Source organism: Crinia signifera, chromosome 4 (genome assembly GCF_055691185.1).
Source record: "Crinia signifera chromosome 4, ASM5569118v1, whole genome shotgun sequence".
In the NCBI taxonomy this organism is placed as follows: domain Eukaryota; kingdom Metazoa; phylum Chordata; class Amphibia; order Anura; family Myobatrachidae; genus Crinia; species Crinia signifera.
In genome coordinates, this window is record NC_139220.1 from 13,915,373 (window position 1) to 13,937,062 (window position 21,690).

Here is a 21,690-nt window from a genome sequence, read left to right on the forward strand (position 1 = left end):
TCTCTGGTTCCTTCTGTTACTTTGCAGATTTTCTTCTCCTACTCTTCTAGAAATCCTGTGACGTTAGTTAATCCCCCGCCGTGTTCTCCCCCCACATGAGTTCGATAGAACGTGTTAGCATTTTCTAAGTTAAATACATTTCCAAGGTTACTATTCTTACGGATTAAAAAACAAAAATCTCTGCTGTAATCCCCTATTAATTGTTCCTGTAATGTATAGAATTAAAGGTACTTATGTATTATCTGGGCTGCCGATTTTTTGATTGTATGCCTTAACTTAAGGCATACAATCAGTGCAATGCGATGCGATATCGCATCGCATCGCATGCGACCATATCGCATGTGATGCGATTTGATGCGATGACCCGATTTTTCCATAGGATTCAATGTTAAAATGGACTGAGTCCATTTTAACATGGAATTCAATGGGAAAAAGGGGTCCTTTTCATACCCCTACTATCCAAGTGGGCATGGAGTTGAATATAAACCTGTGGCGAGCGTAGCGAGCCACCGAGCCCGAAGCGTGGTGAGCGAAGCGAGCCCCGCGAGGGGACGGTATTCTGTGTCCCCTCGCGGGGCTCGCTACGCTCGCCACGCTTCGGGCTCGGTGGCTCGCTACGCTCGCCACAGGTTTATATCCAACTCCATGCCCACTTGGATAGTAGGGGAATGAAAAGGACCCCTTTTCCCATTGAATTCCATGTTAAAATGGACTCAGTCCATTTTAACATTGAATCCTATGGAAAAATCGGGTCCATCGCATCGCATCGCATGCGATATGGTCGTATGCGATGCAATGCGATGGACCCGATTTCAAAATCGGCAGCCCAGATACTACATAAGTACCGAATTAAAGTTTTGTTTGGAAAGAATAAAACTTGCATTGGTTTCTTATAGCGTTCGCTTGCCTTTCCTTGTTATACAGTGTATTACATATTATCTATCCCAGGGCTGAGATGTCATAGGGTAACATATTTTAGGTGTCTAAAAAAATCGCACCATATCGCACATGTCAGAAAATCAAACCCTATAACATCTCTTCTGGCCAAACCGGTCCTCAAGACCTACCAACAGGTCATGTTTTCCAGACCACAGAGCTGGAGTGCAGGTGCAGTCATTACTGACTGTCACATCTGCCAGACCACCTAGACCAACAAGACAGAGGCACCCTGAAAGAAGCTGTCAAAACGTGAGTGTTAACCCCCATCTGCACCACACCAAGACCGAGGAGAGCCGCAGTAAGGGACAGTTGTACCAGCACATACAAGTGGGGGAAGACATAGGCACTAGCCTATGAGATTGTAAAGGGGTCTATTAAGATCGCCTCAAGCTGGGAAGGCTCTCCCCCAACAAGACAGTACCTTTTACTCACAACTCAAAACTTTGAGGGAAAATATACCATTGTGACACTACACTAGAACCCGAGGCTAGAAAGGACATAGGTAACACAGCCTATGGGATTGTAGAGGAGTTCCCGGAACTGCCGTAAGCCCATCAAGCCCACCCTACCAAGAGTTAGAAACCAGTTAAAGGGATCCCAAAAGGATTACCTGAACCCCTGTCGGGAATCTCACTTTAGTGACATGGCAGTGGAAAATCCCTATTAAGGGGACCCCAAACAGGTGTAAATCAAACACCAAGTAAAGTACCACCAACCTTTTCCTTCTTTACTAGCAAATTGTGAGCAATAAAACACTAAATTTTACACAAGAGACTTCTTTCTCTGTTCTTTACACTCTCACGATAGCACACAGACATAACAACACAAAGGCAGCACCAAAGCCCACCCAGATGTAACATTTATACATTTCCCAGACCACCTAGCTTGTGCACAGGTGCAGTCATTACTAACTGTCACATATCCCAGACCACCTAGCTGGTGCACAGGTGCAGTCATTACTAACTGTCACATATCCCAGACCACCTAGCTGGTGCACAGGTGCAGTCATTACTGTCACATTTCCCCGACCACCTAGCTGGCATGCAGGTGCAGTCATTACTACCCGTCACATTTCCCAGACCACCTAGCTGGTGCACAGGTGCAGTCATTATTACCCGCCACATTTCCCAGACCACCTAGCTGAAGCACAGGTGTAGTCATTACTAACTGTCACATTTCCCAGACCACCTAGCTGGTGCACAGGTGCAGTCATTACTACCCGTCACATTTCCCAGACCACCTAGCTGGAGCACAGGTGTAGTCATTACTAACTGTCACATTTCCCAGACCACCTAGCTTGTGCACAGGTGCAGTCATTACTAACTGTCACATATCCCAGACCACCTAGCTGGTGCACAGGTGCAGTCATTACTAACTGTCACATATCCCAGACCACCTAGCTGGTGCACAGGTGCAGTCATTACTGTCACATTTCCCCGACCACCTAGCTGGCATGCAGGTGCAGTCATTACTACCCGTCACATTTCCCAGACCACCTAGCTGGTGCACAGGTGCAGTCATTATTACCCGCCACATTTCCCAGACCACCTAGCTGAAGCACAGGTGTAGTCATTACTAACTGTCACATTTCCCAGACCACCTAGCTGGTGCACAGGTGCAGTCATTACTACCCGTCACATTTCCCAGACCACCTAGCTGGAGCACAGGTGTAGTCATTACTAACTGTCACATTTCCCAGACCACCTAGCTGGTGCACAGGTGCAGTCATTACTACCCGTCACATTTCCGAGACCACCTAGCTGGTGCACAGGTACAGTCATTACTAACTGTTACATTTCCCAGACCACCTAGCTGGTGCACAGGTGCAGTCATAACTAAATGTCACATTTCCCAGACCACCTAGCTGGTGCACAGGTGCAGTCATTACTGTCACATTTCCCAGACCACCTAGCTGGCATGCAGGTGCAGTCATTACTAACTGTCACATTTCCCAGACCACCTAGCTGGAGCACAGGTGCAGTCATTACTAACTGTTACATTTCCCAGACCACCTAGCTGGAGCACAGGTACAGTCATTACTAACTGTTACATTTCCCAGACCACCTAGCTGGCATGCAGGTGCAGTCATTACTACCCGCCACATTTCCCAGACCACCTAGCTGGAGCACAGGTGTAGTCATTACTGACTGTCACATTTGCCAGACCACCTAGCTGGTGCACAGGTGCAGTCATTACTAACTGTCACATTTTCCAGACCACCTAGCTGGTGCAGGGGTGCAGTCATTACTGACTGTCACATTTCCCAGACCACCTAGCTGGTGCACAGGTGCAGTCATTACTAACTGTCACATTTCCCAGACCACCTAGCTGGTGCACAGGTGCAGTCATTACTACCCGTCACATTTCCCAGACCACCTAGCTGGTGAACAGGTGCAGTCATTACTACACGCCACATTTCCCAGACCACCTAGCTGGAGCACAGGTGTAGTCATTACTGACTGTCACATTTCCCAGACCACCTAGCTGGTGCACAGGTGCAGTCATTACTACCCGTCACATTTCCCAGACCACCTAGCTGGTGCACAGGTGCAGTCATTACTAATTGTCACATTTTTAAACATGTGCTACATTCATTCCTAACCGACACATTCTACGGATTCACAGGTGGCCTGGAAAACATGGACTGTTGGTAGAGCTCAAGGACTGATTGTGCCACCCCTAATCTATACCTTTTATAAGACCAATTTTAGGATGTAGTAATAGTTTTCCTCTCTTGTTCTTTAGGCTCCACTCACAGAAATGCCGTGGAGATATTATATGGACCATATATTGAATAAAACAAAAATACCCAGAATCCATATATGGAGAGAGTGTGAAAAGAGATTGTAAACGTGGCACCTAGAAGCGTGGGTGTGCACTGCTACATCTGAGAGGAATCTTGTAAAGTGACTTATATCCAAATGTAGATGAGCCCCAAAGCCTTATCCTTATGTGGGCTGAGCTTAGGGGTGTGGCTGAGTAGAGCAGGGGTGTGGTTGTGGCTGATGGGTGGGTTATGATTACTCATGGGCAGTGCTAATATTTTCTTTTGTGGGAGATACTGGATTGGTCGAGATGCCCCAGAGGACAATTTTTGTGCCATTTTTTACTTATGTATTCCTGCCACCAGTTAGCAGGACCCAAAACGAAATTTGCGTGGGCCCAGCTCTGCCTTCGGTGACTGAAAGCCCACGCGGAGCATGTTTCAGCCCTCAGCCATTATCCTGCATAGCAAAAACATGTGTGGCCGATGTGTGATCCTTGTCAATCCTCACAGGCCGCTCTGATGGGAGTTTCCACCCCAGCTTCATCACAGAAAATAATGGTGATATTACTGTAATAATAAATCCATCTAGTCTAGTGCATGTGTAGATATTTTGTTACTGATTGTGGCCACTAGGTGGCGCCCTATGCCTGTCTATGTAGACTCCTACATAGCCAGGCATTTATATTTGTTTCTGTACTGATGCAGCAGCAAAGGCGACGCGCAATATACTGTATTATGCCTGAATTGTAAATAGTTTCCTTCCTTATCTGAAGTTAACTTCCCTGTAGGCGAGAAATCATTTCCTGACCATTATACATTTGGTGCATTCCAACTAGGACAGATTTTTGCTGATAACACTGTTTTGCCTCCTTCCTTTTGTCATTCTCAGTAATTCAGTCACCCCTGCAGTCATTCAAATCTTTATATGAACGATGCATACATTTAAAGGCTTGTCTTTGATCCTGCCACGCAGGACAGCAGACATCTTGAATAACCGATTTGCAGTCTCATAGCTAACAGAACTGACTGTAAATGAGAGTTGTCATCACAGTACTTTCAGAGAGGCAATGTAGTGTTCTTTTTAACCCCGGCTTGGGAGGGGTGGCGTATGTTAGGGGGGGCGGCCTTTACCTGCTCGCTGGACATTTCAAACGATACAATGTTGGCAATGATTTCCCTTGAACTCCTGGACAAATGATATATTGCCAACACTGAGCGATTTTGCAAACAATCGTCAGAGAACACATCCAGGAGTATAGCTGTCTGTGACGATATCCTCAGATTGAGCTGCAGATACAGACGACAGAGGACATTGTTAATGACCCGCGGGAGTGCGCATTGTAAACGATATAGTGCATTGTTAACGATATAGTGCGTACACACTGTATAACAAAATGTTTTTGTTATGACGGGTCGTTATCCTTCATATGGTTTAAAATCTCGTCTAGTGTGTATGCATCTTGAGACTAGATAGGCCACATAGTTTTTATCTGCTATCAAATCCTACGTTTTTGTTACTTATAAAACATTCTCACCCTCAGCTCACACCAAAGAGCATTAGCAGACACTGAGATAAGAAGACTACTGTTACACAGACTGTGTCCTCTGCTGTAGGGGGACTAGGAGGGGGTTGCTGAGAGTCAACATAAGTAACTGCTGTGCCCAGATAGCAGCCATAGTAACCAGCAAATTATTGCCCTTGCAAATTCCTTAGTGGCACCCTAGCTGCAGTAAATAATCAGGGAGATTTCATTTATGATGCAGGGCAGAAGGAGATAAGAACTTAAAACAGGACTCTCCCTCAGGGTCTGCCTAGCCAGCTCTTTATTGCGCTCTCCCACCCTACTGTTATTTTCCATGATGCTCTTGTGTGCCTGTCTCCCGACTGTTCCCCCAGTCTCCCCTCCCCACTGACCGGCAATGTTGCAAAATCACATACTTGCCTACTTTTTGATTCTCAGGGAGAAGCTTGGAGAGCAGACTCTGCAACATTTCCAGGGTTGGGGCTTGATGTCTTTAAGCCTCGCCCCCGTTACAGTAAATGCAGTTATTCGCGGCTCTTCGGGGAGGGGCTAAATTGGAACGATTTGTGACAGTTTAGCACCGCCCCCTCCTTGAAGAGCCAGGAATGGCTGTATTTTACTGGCAGAGGAGAGGGCTGCAACGGCTGACCAGGAATTCGGGAGGCTTGCCCACCCTTCTGGGGGACCAGGAGGGGTACCCGATTTTCGGAAGCCTCCCAGCCATTCCGGGAGGGTAGCTAAGTATGTCAGTAAGTGAGGACATTAGGTCGAAATCCAGGTGCCTCATAACCGTTACCATCGGGGCAGTAGTTGCTTCATTGCAATAACTAGCGCTGTGTAAGTGGTGTTGTCACTCAGAGCGCATGGTCCAAGGGTGTCTCAATACCCCCCCCCCCCCCCCCCTTAGGTGACTGTTATCTATAAATCAGCCTGGAGCATCTTCAGGGCTCTTTGATCACCATTACAGAACTGACGGAAGTATTTTGCCATGATGTGGGTGGGACCCTAATAATGTGTGATGCCACGCCCCCAGAGTGGACAGCGGCATCTCCTCTTACCGCTTCTCCTGGAGAAGAGATCAATAAAGTAGGTGAGGCTGATGGTGTATATTCACCCAATACTGCATAGGCACATGTAATATATATTTTTTATTTCTTAACAGTTTCTTATACAGTGCAGCCAGTTTCATTGCACTTTACAATTGTAAATAGGGATAAAACAAACTGGATAGTTACAGTCAGAATGGTAGGAGGGCCCTGCTCGCCAGCTTACACTCTATGGGGAAACAGGCATTAGTACACAAGGATAGGTATTAGGTGTTATCTATTGCATAGTGGTCACCAGGTTCTTAGTAGGATGTATGACATGGTTACCCAGCAATGTAAGCCAGGGGTCAGGAGAACGGGAAAGGTGAGGTCAGAAAACAGCTGACCAACCTAGTGTTTCACCTTAAGGATGTTACATACCCGCACCCAGTTTATGAGCAGTATGCAGCCTCCTCCAGCCGGTTCCCCTCCTCTCTGCCTGGAGCAGCGCAGTGTGTAGTAGGGTCTGAGCACAGGAGCGCTCAGAATCTACTGTTCATGCGCATATCGCTGGAAATATGGTGCAGCGGACATTTTGCCGGTGATTTCGTCAGTGCTCCCTTTTCCGCTGTAGGGTAAGTATTTAAAAATTGGTGCAGCGTGTTCGGTGTGGGGCCCCCAGGGACCGCGTGCATCGCACACACTGCACTCATTATAAATACGTTCCTGTTCATTTCTAAGGCCAGTCAAGTCATGCAGTCGCACTGTTGAAAATGTCCTTCGCAAAATGGCTGCAACCTCAGAGGAGACAGTTGTGAAGGATGCTAGAGGAGAAATGGCCATTGTGGGAAGGAAACCAAAAAACATGTAATATCCTGTGATCAATGTCGTATATAATGGAAGGGGAACGCCCTCACCTAGAAGCACCTTTTATTATTAATCCATTTTCTACTTAAGTCCTGCTTGATTTATTTGCAGATACCGAGTGTGAGAAATGGCGGACAGGGAGTGCAGGGACTGGTGGACACAGCGGAGAGGGCGGGCTGGTGCTTGAGTGCGCAGCGTGACCTCTGACGTCGTGCTGCAGAGCATGTTTTCTGGGCAGAGGCTGAGCCGAACTCTTCTCGGGCTCAGCGCTACCTGGCAGAAAGGGATAAAATGTGCCTGCGCATTTAAATCCCAGGACCCTGCCCATCCAGTGATTGGCATCCCTAGTCGTGGTGCAAGGCCCAGCCCATCCACTTGAGGACCCACACCTTTTCTGGACGCGGTCCCACTTCCTCACCAGGCCGAGTTGGGTGTGCTTTGTGGTTCTCAGTTGGGCCCAGGGGGTGTGACCATGCTATGTGGGCGTGTACAACCTATACACTATTAACCCCAATGTCTCCCTTAGGAGTTCATTTATCAAGCAGTGAAAAGAGCAGTGAAAATGAAAAAGTGGCCCAGTTGTCAATACCAACCAATCAGCTTCTACTATCATTAAATGGAATGTACTTGATAAACGCTACCTCAAAGCTGATGAGTTGCTATGTCCATACACGGATCGAGAAGGGGGGGGGGCACAACCGCAGCTTCGGAAATGATGACTCTTTATAAGTATAACTATAAACCAATAAAATAAATGTAACTTGTGCAAAATTGTATTCACAAACATACAGTACATAACCATGCGAGGTCTACACATAAATATAAAGTCTACGGATGTTTAATGAAGGCAGGGGCGGCTGGTGGGAGGGGTTGTGCTGATGAGGGGTGCTCCGGGCAGGATCCAGATTGCCCACATGAGTCGGCTTCCAGAATTTTATGATGGATTAGACAACGGGTTGGCATGGGTGGTAGTGACCGCTGGTGAGAATGAGGTGTTCTATCACCGACCCACCACAAAACCCGAAGAGGCTTGTGACATCTCCGCATTCCATTGGCTAAAATAACTTATATTCTCCTATATATTGGCAACAGTATTATAACATGCATCACTAGGCGAGGAGTCATCAAGGTCTTGGATCAGTCTTTACCCTCTCTGTTATTTGGGAACCGCAAGTCTCTTCTCAGAGCAACAAAGAGGTCAGTGGCGGTGTCCATCCAGACCTTCTGCTGGTTGCCGTTGTCTAACTTTGATGTTTTCAAGGCTGCGTAGGCCATGGTCAAAAGCGTCCTCTCGAAGTCTTCCTTCTTCAGAGGTCCCTGGACGTAGGACAGTTTATCATTCAGCCTCCGAATGTCAGAGATAGACTTGGGGATCACGTCATTGCAAACAACGTCAAAGGCGGTGGCTTTTCTTAGGGAGGACAGCTCTGGGTCACGGAGAGCTAGCCGGTTATCCTGGTCGATGTGGACCCCGGTTGACAGGAACTAAGGAGGACAAAACGGAAAGCGAAGGTCAGGATATGAATTACTGGTTGGTTTTTGAGACGATCGGATAACTGTGAGCCTTATTGCACGCGCAAGTATTTCTACCAGCGTATAAATCGTACAGATGTTACTTATGTTTTTAGCAATAAGTGGCGTTACTTGGCATTTGTACTGAACTGTAACGCCCAGGCGCAAAGATACATATGACTCCTGTCTGTGAATCCTAGGAATCACACGACCTAAGGAGCTGATTCAGACCTGTATGCTAGGCAGCGTATATTCTGGACAACCGGAGACCAGCCACTGTCATGTACAGAATTTACCAGTAGATGGCGCTCTTAAGCAACGTTGCTGAATTTGCTGCGGCACCTCCTGTAGCCGTCTCTCATTTCATCTATATTTTTATTTCATTTGCTAATCTGTGGAAATACGCTGCGCCGCCGAGTAATCATTACATGGTATTCTACCGTAAACCGCAATTCCCTGCAAGCCCGGCTGGATCGCATCCAACCACTGACTTCTGCTGCGTTCTCGCTACTTTCCTGTAACTCAATGCTGTATCCTGCTGGTGTTTATTACATTTCAGCATCCAAGGGATACATGTGGCAGGTCGTAATCATGTCATAAGAAGCCGTGTAAGGTTCTCTGCAAGTGTGCAAGGAATAAAGAATGCCCAGGGATGGGGATACACATGAAGGGACATTTGTTTCGTGTTTTTGCGCAATTGCAACTTTTTTTAGGCTACGGAGCTGCTAATGTCAGCAAGTGAACGTCCCAGGCCTGAGAAAAGACGAGAGCGGAACCATCGCAGACTCATTAGCAACTGCGTACAAATACACAGACCTGGGGCCATTACTAGGACCCGAGAACGTCGATAGGGCGTATGTGTTTGTACTGGCTGCGATATTGTCTAGAAACAACGCTGCAAAATAATCGATGGCTATAATCACGCAGACTGGCCGCGGCAGTAGCGGCGCTGTCACCCTGTTTCTTTGCTGCCATTCCCAGTGACCTCTCCAAGCGAGCAACGCGAGGGGATGTGGTGCACTTTAAACTGTGTCCATGTCGACTGTGTTGACATTCAGGTAAAAAAACAGTGATAATCCCCATGTCGACCTTTTGACTGTCGACCTAGACATTGTCGAACTAACGACATGTCGAACTAATGACCTTTCGACCTAGAACCATGTCAACCTTTCCCCATGTCTACCTAGACCCATGTCGACCTTTTCCCATGTCGACCATCATGCTGTAGACCAAATGATCCCAACCCGCAGTCACTCAGAGCCTGATATGCCAGATGTGCACACTAATCCATCCGCAGCTAACATGCGAAATACGATATTGCTGCAATTTCCGGGATTTGTACCGGAGGCATCTCAGATCTGCCGTTTGTGTATGAAGACGCAATTCCTGGGTGCACACCTGTCTTTAATTGGTCTTCTGAGCCACCCTGTGGTCACGCAGCACGGCCATGGGAAGTAAGACACAGGGCCCGGTTCAGACCTGTTCGCAGATTATGGAAAGAGCACACATGCACACGCGCGTGTGCAAGGACCCCTAGCGAACGGACCATGCGAAGACTAGCCTTCGCTCGCCGCTCACAAGTTGATTGACAGGTGCCGGGCATTTGGGGAGGTAACGCCGGCGTTTTACGGTAGTGTACCGGAAAACGCAGGTGTTCCTCTGCCTCCTTCTCCCCACGGTCTTCTCAGCAGGGGGAAATCATTCGGAGGTGAATCCCCCCCCCGTGTGCACGTCTGCAGCTATGCACAGGGGCGGGGGAATGTCAGGGGGGCAGCGTTTACATGCAGGTCTGAATTGGGCCCACTGCGTGTTTGTATATGCATGTGCGTGTGTAAATGAATATGTGTGTGTATGTGTGAGGGGATGGTTCAAAAAAGTACTATAACATTCCGTGTCTGCATCCTGTGGTAATATTCATTTTTACAGGTGCACTGCAGGTCCCAGCATGCCCTGCCACAGCTTTGCTATTAGGAAATGCTATAAACTGTAGCAGGGCATGCTGGGATGTGTAGTTTCCCAGCAGCTGGAGAGCCGCAGGTTGGTCAGGCATGTGTGTGCGTGTGTACTATAGTTATGCAGATCTGGACGATTTATTATACACAATGTTTCGGTGAGTGTGAGCAGTGACCTGCAGCCTCGGGGACGGGTGTGGCTCCCTTACCCCCGGCTCCCGGCATTCCTGCCGTGTGTATAATGTCCCTGTCATCAGAGCATCTTGGAAAGAATCTATAGATTTTCCACTTACCTCATAGAGCAGCTCCACCTCAGGCAGAGACTTCTGCAGGACGGGGTCCAGGAACTGGGCAGAGGAGCGTCGCACACGGTGGGCGGACGGAAAATACACCACTGAGGAGATACAAGGGGACAGGTTGTGCTGTGAGTAACGTGGCCTGGAGGAGATCCAAGTGCAATTAGCGCATGTGACACTGTGATTCCCACCATTATAGGCAGTGCATTTCTACACACCGATGCTTTATAGGCTGTACTCTGCTGCTGCTGTGCGAGATAGAGTGGAGAGAGATAAAGTACCAGCCTATCAGGTTGGAGAGAGATACAGTAGCAGCCAATCTCATAACTGCCATGCTACAGGCTGTGGGCTCAGATGCACTAAGCTGCAAAAGTGATAAAATAGAGAGTGATAAACAGCCAGCCAATCAGCTCCTGCTGACATTTCTCAAACACAGTCTGTGACATGTCAGGTAGGAGCTGATTGGCTGGATGTTTACCACTCTCCATTTTATCAATTTTTAAGCTGCTACTGTATCTCTCTCTCCAAGCTTTGATTAAAAAAAAAAAAGTATTTGAATTTATTTAATTTATGCCCATGCGCCCACACAGTTTACTAGGATGGGAGTACTATTGAAAATGGGATGTTTCTATGGGCAACCAATGAGATTCTATTATTTTGTAGGTGCTAAATAAATAAGTAGTTCTGATTGGTTGCTATGGGCAACGTCCCATTTTCAATAGAACTCCCATCTTAGTAAATAAAGCACCACGACTAGACTCATGTCCCCTGTGAGACGCTGGGAATTCTGGTGGTGGTGGTGTGTGTGTGTGTGTGTGGGGGGGTTATTCTGGTTGTTACGCAGTAGGGCTGCGTTCGCATATGGGAACGCCCATGGTAAAGAGGCCATGAAGCTGGGGCAGGCAGCTGACATCACCGGACTTCAGAGTCACTTTTATAGGCGCGCCCCTTCGGCATCATTCAATGGCAGACGACCATCGAATGATGTGGGCGGATCCCACAAGGCTGCGTAACATCCATTCACAGGCCCTGCCAGCGAATCGGTTTGGTGGACTCGCAAGGCTGCAAATTCGCAGCCTTGGGAATCAACCAGAATAACCCCCATCTAATAACATACAAGGCCAGGAAACATGATTACCCAGCATACACTTCTGCATATGCCGATGCCTCCAAGTCTGATTGGGCCTCAGTTACTGGACACGCCCATAGTGTAGTGGATAGGCCAGGCGGATATCGGAATCAGTATACCATGGCAGTGTGATATTGGTGTAAAAACAACTGCCTTAAAAATAACGTAATAAAAAAATATAATTTAAAAAATAAAGTCACAAATGCATACGGTAATAATAGCAGTCCAGAGCAATGACAAGCAGTAGCTTTGTTTCAATTAATAAAGTTTTTATTTTTTGAACAGAATTTGTCATTTATTAAGGTTTCCGCGGATCTGAGGAGATGAACAGAAAAGTTCATTTAAAGTCCCGCCGTCCACATACAGTATATTGTATTCTTTGCATATTTATGTACCTGGCGTGTGCGCACTTAAATAAGTCTGTCTACTTCAGGAATTAGCCGTCTTACATATATGAGCGGCGAAGCAGAATGGGGTAAATTCTAGAACGCATACTGCAAGGTCGTGTCCATGTGACTGCGACTGACATAGCTCCTGACACATCAGCAGATGTTGGGGAGTGAGGGGGGGGGGGGGGGGAGTGATGGGGATTTGCTGCAAAATGACGCCTGCAAAGATGACAAACAAGGATAATGCTATGATGATAATTAGCACTTTCTTGTCACCAATGGCGTAACTAAAAATGTTGTGTCCCTCCCTGACAAAAACAATTCTAGCTCAATGACAGTAGTTAATATGCTTGTTGCTAGGGGTTACATGCTCGTTGCTAGGAGTTTCAACTTTCATGCTCATTGCCAGGGGTTACATGCTCGTTGCCAGAGATTTCATGCTAGTTTCCAGGGGTTTCCTATTCATTTTTGAGTGTTACCAGTGGTTACATCCACATATCGCTACCCAGAATCTGTAACTTCAGTGTAGCATCTATCTTCTCCGAGGCGGTGGCCATTTTTGGAGGGAAATTTTCATCAGATTCCATACAGACAGCCAGCCCCATTGGAATCTGCAGGGACCATGCGCCCCCACAGTACTGGCTCCCCCAATCCACCGCTTGGGCTGCAGTGCCATTGTTACACCACTGCTAGTCACCTCTGATTGGCTAGTCGCCTCTGATTGGCTGACTGTGCATTAACCCACCAGCTGACCGGCTACTAAGGTCCTATATGAAGTTCCGGACGTCTACTTAATTGACATTTTCCATCGCTTTACTGCAGGAGACAAGATTCCCATTAGATTTTCGAAATTCAAAACAACAGATGTTTGCATTTCATTTAATTAAATTGGTATTTGTGTTTTCTGCTTGTGCTTGTATGCATTTCATTTTACAGGGAATGTGCAACTATCCCATTCATCAATAACACGGCCTAGCCGCAATCTATCGTGGCTACAACACTTCGTCAGGGCTTCAATTCTATGGCCTCGGGGTCCCGGTGCTCTGCTAAAGCAACAACTTGATCCAATAACTATGGCGCCTTCCACGCTCTGGACGAGTCTGCAGATGCTTATTGTATGCAATTCTGAAATTATTTTTCTCACTCTTTCCAGAGTTAATATAGTTAAAAACTTTAAAAACTACCAAAACAAGATGCCGGAACTACAAACCCCTGTGTGCAACATACAAAAAGCTCTAAACTTTATTACTATATTGTGTACGAGTAGGGTAAGGGGACCTCCGCATTTTCTACGAACTCTATCCTAGCACTATAAAAGGGGAGCGGCCAAGTGTGTGACAGCATGGCCATCCCTCATTGCAAATCCGTGGCCTACTGTGCCATGGCCATAGTGTCTTGGGACCCCAAGAAACTGTAAGAAAGCATTTTATTCACAACTTTACAATTTCTGCAAAACAGGGGTGTGAGTGGGAGTACCAATAAGAAGCTTGAGTGTATGTGACTGGTTATCCTGCTCACACCCCCTGCCTAGGCATCACACAGTCCCGAGTGCCATTGGGTTTCGGGGAAGAGGGGGGCGGAGCTCTCGCACTCTGTCCAGGTGATTGTGCAGCTTTAAAATCCAGGCATTTGCATTACAATGAACTCCAGATTCCTATTACAGCATTAAATTCCCCTTTTTTTGCTTCTTGTTTTGATAAACCCTGTGAAGTTTAGCAGCGGCTATAAAGCCAAGAGCTCGAGTGGAAAATTGGAAGCATCTGTGTAAGGACTACATTCCAATATACGAGTCCATATAAAACAGGTTCTGACGTGAGGCGCCGAATGTGTGTCCCAGGGCCCGTACATAAAACAAGGTGCAGCCTGTACTAGTATGGTACAAGTATGATGCTTGCACTTGTGTACAACCCATAGGCAGAGGCCCAGAGGACAGACGTGCGAGCGGGGCGTGCCACTACCAGTGTGCCAGGAGACAATGTATTATTGGAGCACGAGATCTTTGGGCAGGAGCTGAGATGTCCTGGCGCTCCCAACGAAACGCAGCGTGCCAGGTATAACAGGAATGGCCAGGAAGAACATATTTCCATTTATATACGAGAAAACGTGCCTCTTCTGCCGTGACAGTCAATCATCAGCCAGCCTTAGGGGGTGTGGAGAATGGGAGTGTACCTGAGCTCATTACTCCAAAATAAAATACAAGTAGTGTTATTGTGTGTTACACTGGTTTGAGAGAAAGTGGAAAATCTGATTTAATGTTCCTTTGTTTTACATTATCCCAACATTAAAGCCATCGTTCAAGATTGATTTTAAAATGATCATCGGAAAAAGAAAAAAAAATTGACCCAAATCAACCTTGGCCCTTATTCAAACAATGGCCCTTATTCAGATCTGATCGCAGTACAAATTTGTTCTCAAAATGGGCAAAACCATGTGCACTGCAGGTGGGGCAGATGTGCAGTTATTTTGTTTCTGTGCAGGGTAAATACTGGCTGCATTATTTTTAATTCTCTCTGCACATGTTACATCTGCCCCACCTGCAGTGCAGCATGTTTTTGTCAATCTGCAAAAATTGCAGCCTTGCTAACAGGTGTGAATGAAGCCCAGTGTCTCCTGGGGATGCTAGGCTGCCTCTTAGCCACTTCTCTATTGCATCCATAATAATGATAGACACAATCTGATTGGTTGTTAGGGCAACATCTCCTCTTGGGTTTCGGCTTAAACCTTCGGAAAGGTACCACCACGCCGCAGGGTGCACGGAGAAAAGCATTTCTAGGCTCTGTAGAATTATTTATACATGAAGGGCCAGGTGCAATGAGCAGGGTAAAGGGTGGTACTCTCAGGCATTTACACCCGAGGCTCTTCAATGACAGCCCCTTTTTGTCGCGCAGTAAATTTGCACACCTACGGGTGTGGCTTAAGCGTTCTATGCACCTAATAAGGGCACTTACCACGGATTGTTGTTCGAGCACCTCCCACCAGTCTACTATATGCTAATACAGTAGGAGGAGCCTGGTGTCAGTGGACGCCTCCTGCATGTGTGATCCCATTTTGCATCCGAGGACCCAGCGGCCGACCGCTTTACGTGACGTTTGCGTAACCTCCAGGTTATTCGGATTGGCCGATGCAGCGCCATAAATGAGGCCAGTAAACTCCCAGTTTTTAGGAACGCTGTCCAGCGCCTCTCATTCCCCCCGCCCCCGAGAGGCCGGAGCCTATCACACCGTTTGAGGCTGATGGCAGGAAGTGTTCTGCACATGTGCAGAAGGGGCCCTGCGTATATGCAGATGACTCACCTTTGGATTTGTACGCAAATCATGGGTTTGCATCATATTTGCCTACTTTTGAAACAAAGGACCAGCTAGATCACAGTAGCATGCGCCATCAAGGGGGTGTGTCACGCCGAGCCCAAAGGGCGTGTCTAGCTCCACATATGGGCGTGTCTATGCTTAAATGCTTGTTGTTCCGAGATATTTCTATATAACGTTAGTAACAATATACTTAGGGAAAGTTTGCATGTATTGATACTAACACTGCTGTCTGCAATAGAGTTTTTTGTTTGCAGCTATATACTCGCTGTGATATTAATGGTTTACTCACTCAGCACAATATACATGATTAATGTGATTCCTATGCAATACATTCCAAATGCAATTTGACCTTGTGTGAATTCATCCCTAAGCATATATATGTTTTCAGTCTATAAATGTTATTTTATTGTGAACACTGGACTGTCTACATTTGTAGGTACTACCTGTATTTATTGAATGTGCTGTTATCCATATCATTATAGCAGTAGCCAAATCAGCATGGACACCAGATACTCTAATTAAACAAATGTGTTTAACGAAATAAAAATTATTAACAAAACTTCTTACTGGAAGCCACTCACTAGCTGCACCAACTGCAGCATGCTATGGGTCAGTGCACACCAGCACAGATAAGAAGACCCTGTGTGTTATCATGTGCTGCTGTCTCTCCTGTCAGTGTTCCCTCAAGGGGGGATAATGAGAGTCATCAGCAGGGACTCCTGAGCAGCTGAAGCAAATTACAGTGATTACAGCAACTCACTGTCCTTGCAAAGAGACTCCTTAGTGGCACCCCTGGAAGAATATGAAGAAGCTGGGAGATTAGGAGTGCAATGCAGGGCAGCAGGAGATTTATAATTTAAATGGGAGCATCCTGACAGATACAGAAGGGTAGGAATCTATGGTTTGCATACAAGTCTGAATCAAGCACAATGCGCATGAGACGCTTGAGCGTCCCCGTCAGATGTAGCACCTCTCTACCGGATCTGCTGATTCCCTGGCTGCTAATCCGTATATGTGTCAAAGGCCGAAATCACAGCGTGCAGCAGCTACAGAAATACATATACATGTGTTAATTATATAGTAAAAGCTGCAGAGGTCTCATACACTCACACTAATACACAAACACTATAAAATACGTTCTCAGTTACTTTTGGGGCCACAAGAAGGCAGCAGATGTGTTGATAGATAATCACCGTTACAAATCTTCTTGTTATCTGCTTTACAGGAGTTTTATATTCTGTAGAGGCAGAATCATTACCCTGCAGGAATTTATTACCGACTGAGCTCAGAGCACATAAAATTAGCTTTTGCAGTTCTAAAAAAGAAATGTGACTCGTCTGGCACTGGGCGGGTTTCCGTACCTCGCCCAGGGAGCCCTGACTGATGCCAGTGTGTTAAATATACTTTCCCAGGAAGCCGGCCATTCGCTGTGTTTCCCCTGGGCAGTAATATCCCGGTCAGTGTGCCAGTCGGTGAAGGAGCGGCTAAATGGGGTCATTGTACTCTATGCGCCAGGGACGTGTCTATGCCATCTGCTCCATCAGCCCTGGGAATCCTCAGCTTGTGTTGCTGCAATGGGCATTAACCCTTCCTGCCTTGGGCCTGGCACATAGGATGTTATGCACATTTCCCCGGATCGGCACAAGACAGTTCACACCAGGTCACAGTGTTCGCTGTGTCCTGCCAAATTCCCAGTGTGGAATTTCTCTGGTGTCCAAAAATTTCATCCTGCGAGCAGGATCATTATAGGTTACCGTGGAACCTGCGGGTCCATAAGTCGTGTCCCAGTCATGTTCCAATAAGGGGATCTTAGGTCTTGTAGATCATCCACCTGGAGGCTTGTGTCATCCAGAACATTATGGCTCACGCTCGGCAGTAATGTCCTCTCTGCGTTCTTGCAGTTATGGGTACAAGTGAGATCCAAATCCTTGATTTAGCAGTTTTCTGTTTGCCGATGAGCAGGAGAAAGGACGGCCGCTTATGGGGCTGGTGCAAAGGTCTTCGGCTCCCTAGACAATACGTCAGCTTACTGCTCCCACCACGCACACACACCGATACCGACTCGCTACAACCTCAGGGAAACATCTGAAGGTGGCGTCTTAGAGGCTCAGCACTCAGGGGACGCCCCCATATTCTGGAGACCCTGGTAGAGTCGTCCCTGGACGAATATCAGTGCTTCTAAGCACAAAATGAAAAAGGAAAATCTTTTTATTAGTCCAACACCCCATATTATACCTATATCAAGCATTGTCCTAATAGATTTTGGGCTTAAACATGTCAGGAAGCGCTTAGAAAATACTCCGTGACACCAACTGTCAGACACACAGGAGGGAGAAGCGTCATGGTCACATTGCACCCCCCCAACCGTGGATGCCGTTTGCCATCTCCCCCCCCCCGCTCACCAGCCCACTCGACAGCCCAAAAACCGACCCCCATCTCCCATCTTCCCCCGTTAAAAATGTCTCTCAGAGAGGGGGGCATCCAGCTAGAGGGAACAGGGGGCAGGGTCTGTGGGTGTGACATGAAAGGGGCAGGATCTGAAGTGGAGCTAAGCAACTGAGCTTTGAGTGGGGACGTTGCAATAGCATCATCGTGGCCAAGCCCCAGCGGTGCAATTGCTGGTACTACGGTGACGTAATTCGTGTAATCAGGTCCCCACGGACCCCCCACTGAGGGGGGATTGTGGAGGGCTGGGTGGATTGCTGGGGACTTGGCCACCTTTCAGGTGGGCCGGGAGGCAGACCCGATTTTTAAGAGCCTTCGATTCTGGGAGGGTAGGCAAGTTTGCCTACGAGGCAGTGGACATTTTGGGCAGGACATTTTCAAAGAGGGCAGGCGCGACACAATATACAAATCTTTGATTGAGGCAGTGGTAGCATTAGCACCCGCAGACCCCCATCGCCCGCAAATCCAACCACTGCCATGGGCTCCTTGTGACCTTATTAGCATAAATACATATAAATTAAATTGTAACTTTGTAATTGTTAAAATTAGACATATAATGTATAGGGCCTTGGAGAGAGAGATAAAGTAGACAGATAAAGTACCACCCAACCAGCTCCTAACTGCCTGTAACATGGCAGTTAGCAGCTGATAGGCTGGCACTTTGCATTTTACAAGCATCTGCACAGAACCACTTCCCTTGCTATCTATGCTGGATACAGCTTTCCTGTCGGCTTATGTTGCATATATATTTGCAATGGTCCTTATTCCGCTTGCTGGAAGTAATTATCTAGATCTGTTCTTATTCTGGAGCAACTTAGATCAGCTCCCCTGGTAATATGACCTAGAAACATAATTGTGTATATGTAATATATGTCAGTACTGTGTACAGAATAGCGGGTGTCATACATCTCTGAACTTAGGCAAACAGCTCCGGCCTAGAAGTCTAATATTTCGTTGTGCGGTCAGACATGGCTGAACTATGTGGACGGCGGACTGGGCAGCAGATGTGCACAGCGTGGGGAGTTACGGGGTCTAAGGTCCCCTAACTCATCACAGTTCCTTATAAATCTCCGCTCACGTTGAGCCTTTGATCACGACTTCACAAACATGGAGGGAATAGGATCCATGTGGGCACCTGTAGGAGTTTACTTTCATGTGCATGTAATGGAGGTCATGTGACAGTTGCAGCATGGAGCGTGATATACAGGTTGCTATGGCGACAGACCTCGGGATCCCATTGAAGTGCGAGGAGCTACCCGTGATTTATAAACCTAAATTGCAGAAGTACTGTATCGCCGTACTACAGATATAGGGCCTTATTCCGTAAGTTACGCAGTTGAGCGTTTATCGGGTGACCTCGCATGTTCTGTGGTCGCATTGTGCACGTGCCAATGGACTTTAGCGATGTCGTCACCACAGTGGATTTCTTTGGAAACATGGGCATTGACAGTCAGGGACCGTTTGTGGGTAGTCTGGGCCAGCTCGAGGTATATTAGCACCCACAGCGAGATTTTTTTGAAGCGCCCCTCCATCCAAATGTGGCGACCATGCTCCATTATACATATGCCACACACTGTGATGCCCATTATACATATGCTACACTCCATGATGCCCATTCCACATATGCCGCACACCGTGATGCCCATTACACATTATGCCACACACTATGATGCCCATTAAACATACGGCGCACACCGTGATGCCCATTACACATTATGCCACACAATGTGATGCTCATTACACATATGCCACACCCCGTGATGCCCATTACACATTAAACTACACACCGAGATGCCCATTACACATATACCATGCACTGTGATTTACATATTGTGCCATGTAAGTGCTGCTTACCTACATCTTCATTGCTAGGGGGTTCTTTCTCAATGCCAGGGGTTACATGCTTGATTCCAGGGGTTAGGTGCTCGATGCCAGAGGCTTTATGCTCATTGTCAAGGGGGTTCACATGCTCCTATAGGCTGGTGACACGTCGCAAGATTTCAAATGGTTTCTCTGTGTAAATCTACAGATTGGTACCTTTCATTACAATATATGGCTCCTTTGTGAAAACAGACATGTGGCAATTATAGGATATTGCAGAAAATGCCTTAATTGCATATAAAGCCATGGTTGCAGAGAAAGTCTTGTTTGTAGAAAAAGCTCAGATTGCAGAGAAAGTGCTGATTGCACAGAAAGCGCTGATTGCAGAGAAAGTGCTGATTGCACAGAAAGCTCTGATTGCAGAGAAAGCAGAAAGCTCTGATTGCAGAGACATCTCCAATTGCAGAGTAAGCTGTTTTCAGATAAAGCTCTGATTTCAGAGAAAGTGATGATTACAGAGAAAGCCCTGATTGCAGAGTAAGTGCTGATTACAAAGAAATCTCTGTTTGCAGAAAAAGCAATCAGTGCAGATTACAAAGACCGCACTGATTGCAGTTAAAACGCTGATTGTAGAGGAAGTGTTGATTGCAGAGAAAGCTCTGACTGCACAGAAATCTTTGATTACAGAGAAAGTGCTGATTACAGAGAAAGCTCTGATTGTAGAGGAAGTGCTTATTGCAGAGAAAGCTCTGATTGCACAGAAAGCTTTGATTGCAGAGAAAGCTCTGATTGCAGAGAAAGCTCTGATTGTAGAGGAAGTTCTGATTGCAGAGAAAGCACTGATTGCAGAGACATCTCCAATTGCAGAGTAAGCTGTTTTCAGATAAAGCTCTGATTTCAGAGAAAGTGCTGATTACAAAATCTGTTTGTAGATAAAGCTCTGATTACAGAAAAAGCCCTGATTGCAGAGGAAGTGCTGATTACAAAATCTGTTTGTAGATAAAGCTGGAGGGCTGATTGCAGAGAAAGCGCTGATTTCACAGAAATCACTGTTTGCAGAAAATCTCTTGTTTGCAGAAAAAGCTTTGCAACCAATTTAGAGACGACAAAACAATTCCGCGCTACACATTATTTGACTCTGTGAAGTTCAGCACAAGCTGTTGTTAAAGCCCTTAAAGATCAGCACGTGTTTTCCCTGCAGACTCCTTAAGGATCACACAGGGAAATCAGACAGAAGCTTATTTACAGCATATGCGTTTTCAGAAGATGTCGTACCCAAGGGACCTTGTATACACATGATATGATCTTGGGCATGCTGCCTAAAGGTTGTATTATTTTAGTTTTATTTTCAATGGGTTTTGAATAAAGCCCCAGGGCACAGTCTGCTCATATACGCACAGTATTAAACAGACATTACCACTGCAAAAAGTTTATTGTTTAGTTTATGATTCTTTTAAACATTAGACTGAAGACAAACTGTGTTCTTGGAACTTTTAGGTTATGTACTAAAATGTTAAAGAACATTTACCATGCCTTATTATTAACCTTTATAATCTGGACGTTATCTTGACTCATCCTGTACCCCCTTAATTAAGGGGTCAGGGAACTTTTTTACCTTTTACCCCAAAATATATTTAGATATGCCGACGTTATTTTTTTTTATTAAATAAATAAAAAATAGCGGTGCTGCCAACTTCACCAGGCGTCATAGCAAGAG

The 21,690-nt window shown here is 46.5% G+C and overlaps 1 protein-coding gene across 4 annotated transcripts in view; it reads right to left on the reverse strand.

Annotated features, from left to right (window-relative positions):
• Positions 1 to 6,358: 6,358 nt before the first annotated feature.
• The window catches only part of FAM180A (family with sequence similarity 180 member A), a 114,012-nt gene continuing 98,680 nt past the window's right edge, over positions 6,359 to 21,690 (reverse strand). For all 4 annotated transcript variants that reach the window (XM_083181165.1, XM_083181167.1, XM_083181169.1 and 1 more), the window contains 2 exons: positions 10,879 to 10,979; positions 6,359 to 8,606 (listed from right to left, as the gene is read on the reverse strand). In XM_083181165.1, the coding sequence (XP_083037291.1) occupies positions 8,259 to 8,606; positions 10,879 to 10,979 (449 nt within the window). In that variant the 3' untranslated portion in view covers positions 6,359 to 8,258. The remainder of the gene's footprint in view (positions 8,607 to 10,878; positions 10,980 to 21,690) is intronic.